Genomic DNA, 3,103 nt, shown 5'->3' with positions numbered 1-3,103 from the left:
GTGTGTGTGTGTGTGTGAGAGAGAGTGTGTGTGTGCGTGCCTCAATCCATGAGACCAGCCAAATGTCAACAGTGATGTCATCTAGAGCTTAATCAAATGTTATTTTCAATCACAATTTTGACTTCCAACAATTATGAACACGAGATAATTTAGATAAATTACACTCTGGTTTTCGTCTTTGGAACACATGAAGCAATCTGTCACACAGCCAGGTCTTCACATACTTGCACGGTCAAACACTCACAGAATTGTGTCAAAATGCCCATCTTGGTGAGTATTCATGTAAACACAGCGAGCTACGTCTTAAAGGGGTAGTTCACCCAAAAACTAAAACTCTGACGCTTCAGAAAGTTCATAATCCATATGAATCAAGTTGGTTTCGTCCAAGTCTTACGAAGAGATACGACAGTTTTATACGATAAACAGATTTTATTTATTTACATATAAACCTGTAATGAACACATCACATATACACACAAAGCTCATAGGTTCTTGTGCGCCAAGCAAGCACATTTGAGCTGCAGTTTACCATTAGTCTGTGTCTTGATCAATGCTTATAAATTAATAAAATCCTAAATTCAATCTGTTCACATCATAAAGCAGTCGTGTCAGAAGACGTGGGTTCAACCACTTACTTTATTAACTTTCTGAAGCATCACATTTCTCAGGTTTCATTAAAAATATCTTGCGTTGTATTTGTGTTTCGAAGTCTAATGAAATGGTTTAGAACGAGTAAATAATGACAGAATTTACATTTTGGGGTAAACTGAATCACTTTTAAGTGATTGTAAACAGTTTTATGTTAATCAAACAAAGCAAAAAAGGAATCACTCACTGCTCTTGACTGAGTAACTTGTTATTGAGTAACATTATTGTCAATCAGTATTGTGAAATTTCAATAGCATTTAAAATGTTGGTATCGCATCAAACTTATTTCCAGCAAAAAAAAACAAAAACAAAAGTATATGTAGGTCTATATTGTTATCAAGGGAAAAAAAGGTCATATTTGTCATATCGCTGGCGTGATGTTTCCAAAAGTCAAATAATTAATTCTCTTAAATCAACATGACGTAAATCATTGACTAAAATGATTGTGATTATAATCGAATCGAATAGCCCAGTCATCCACATCTGCTTATTTTAGCTACTTTTTTTTTTGCTTGTTCAACAAATCATGACATTTTGACAATAAGATATTAAAGTCTAAACAGCTCTTTTACATAAATATGAATCAGCTCTCAGCGTCAGATTTAAACCATTATTTCCATTCCTCTATGCTGGGTGTGGAAGCCTCCTTTAGAGACTGACTGAAGCGCAGCTCACCTTGTTGTGACTCTCAAAGTAGGACTCCTTCTCCAGGCGATCCATCAGGTACTCGAAGACCTCCTGAGGGATGGGCACCACCCCGTCAGCCCGCCGCTTGTCATTCATGATGTCCAGCCAGATGTAGTCTTCCTCGTCTATATCGTACTCCACCTCCTCATCCAGCTCCTCAGCAGACTTATCGATGTACCTGAGAGGAGGTGAAGGAGACGCAGGCGTCAGGGTGCTGCATTCAGCCCTCAAACCTCACACAAATACACCAGACGTGCCTTCCAGGTCAACAACGTTCACAATGCTACATACTTCTGTAATGTGTTATTTCTGAGAGATTCAGATTGTATCCAGTGATCAGATGGTGACCAGGCTATGGAGGATGAAGGACAAGTTCACCGTCCAAAGCATCGCAGAATCTCATTTCAGATCTGTCCTCAATAGTAGTACATTATTACTGACTGTTCTACACAATCACACATCCTTTCATTATAACTGACCAAATGTAAACAGCAGGTAAAGTGCATACAGCTTCACTGATGATAATAGAGCTCCGTCAGTGACAGGAGCTTTCTGTTTAAAACCCATCCACTATTTCAATGAAAGTTTTATTTGTCATTCTGCTAGCTACTCACTGTGGAGTTTCTGGACTGACAACCGTATTTACACGCTGGATCGCTTCTGAAAGTGTGATGACTGGCAGTGGTAACCATGGCAACGGACTGGAGATCAAATCTGAAGCTGTTAGTCAGAACAGATCAGTGCATTTAGAGCTAACTAACAGACCTGACGCTTATTCCATGTAACGCGTTTCTTCTTCTTCTTAATGTGTTTTTTTTTTAATCTTCTTTTTGTATCATTTTTTTGTATTTATTTTTTACATTGGTAAATATAATATATATAATAAATATGGTTTAAATGTTCTTTGTGTTAATTTAGTAAACAACTAAGTTGTCACCATGTCTAGATTACATGTCTAGGTAGGTAACAATATCTGTTCTATCATGATCATGTCTTTTTCATGGGGGGGGTGGTGTAAATGAGGTGGTACTCGATGCCGCTGTAGCTCTTGTAGACCTTGCGGCAGCTGTCCACCGGACACTCGTAGGGCGGCTTCGTCGCCCGCAGGTTGTGGCAGAACGTCTTCACGTCAAAGTCCAGCCCCATCCCGACAATGCTCACTGCAGCGTCACCAACAGACCCGGCTTACATCTATGAGGACGACACAAATTTACACAACTTTAAATGGACAAGTGCTTTGGTAGAGCCGGCTGACAATCGAGCAGTGATACAGAGTACCAACACAGCTGTGATCACCTGCAGCCCAAACACAGGCAATATTAATGATCTTGTAATATTTGTAGTACCATCAGCCAGTCAGTGTTGAACAATAATAGCCTGCTTCCAAGCAAGTGCCACTGAGATGAATGGGAATATCACTTTATATAGGCATCTTTAGGTTCAAACCTCTATCCTTTCAAATACCAAAACCAGTAAGCCACAGCGTCCCTTCCAAATAAGTGTTTTAACCGCAAGTTTGCAAAGAAAAGCCTTGAAGTGACTGAAGTGAAAGACTGTTGTTCCACAGACACGTGATTACCGTAGGCATGTACTATGTATTTACCTGATGCTCCACACAATTCAAAGAATACTGTAGCATTACCATGGTACATTTAAAAACACGCTATCTTCACGGTAGTTTTTGTTAGTGGCTGATTGTATGCAGACCCGCCTTTCCTTCACAAATGTGTCAAGTTTAAAAACACGATCATGTAAAATATGAGTTTAT

General features: G+C 39.3%; 1 protein-coding gene across 1 annotated transcript in view; it reads right to left on the bottom strand.

The window, feature by feature from the left end:
• Positions 1-1,796, bottom strand: part of LOC107728801 (peregrin-like) — a 20,268-nt gene extending 18,472 nt beyond the window's left edge. Inside the window, exons 1-3 of the mRNA XM_016539075.1 lie at positions 1,777-1,796; positions 1,324-1,513; positions 442-449 (exon numbers count right to left, since the gene is read on the bottom strand). Of these exons, the coding sequence (XP_016394561.1) occupies positions 442-449; positions 1,324-1,513; positions 1,777-1,796 (218 nt within the window). The remainder of the gene's footprint in view (positions 1-441; positions 450-1,323; positions 1,514-1,776) is intronic.
• Positions 1,797-3,103: the final 1,307 nt, after the last annotated feature.

This window comes from Sinocyclocheilus rhinocerous, unplaced genomic scaffold, assembly GCF_001515625.1.
Source record: "Sinocyclocheilus rhinocerous isolate Xijiao unplaced genomic scaffold, SAMN03320098_v1.1 scaffold2412, whole genome shotgun sequence".
Taxonomy (NCBI): domain Eukaryota; kingdom Metazoa; phylum Chordata; class Actinopteri; order Cypriniformes; family Cyprinidae; genus Sinocyclocheilus; species Sinocyclocheilus rhinocerous.
The sequence above is the reverse complement of the archived record's forward strand: the minus strand, read 5'-3'. Positions and strand labels throughout refer to the sequence as shown.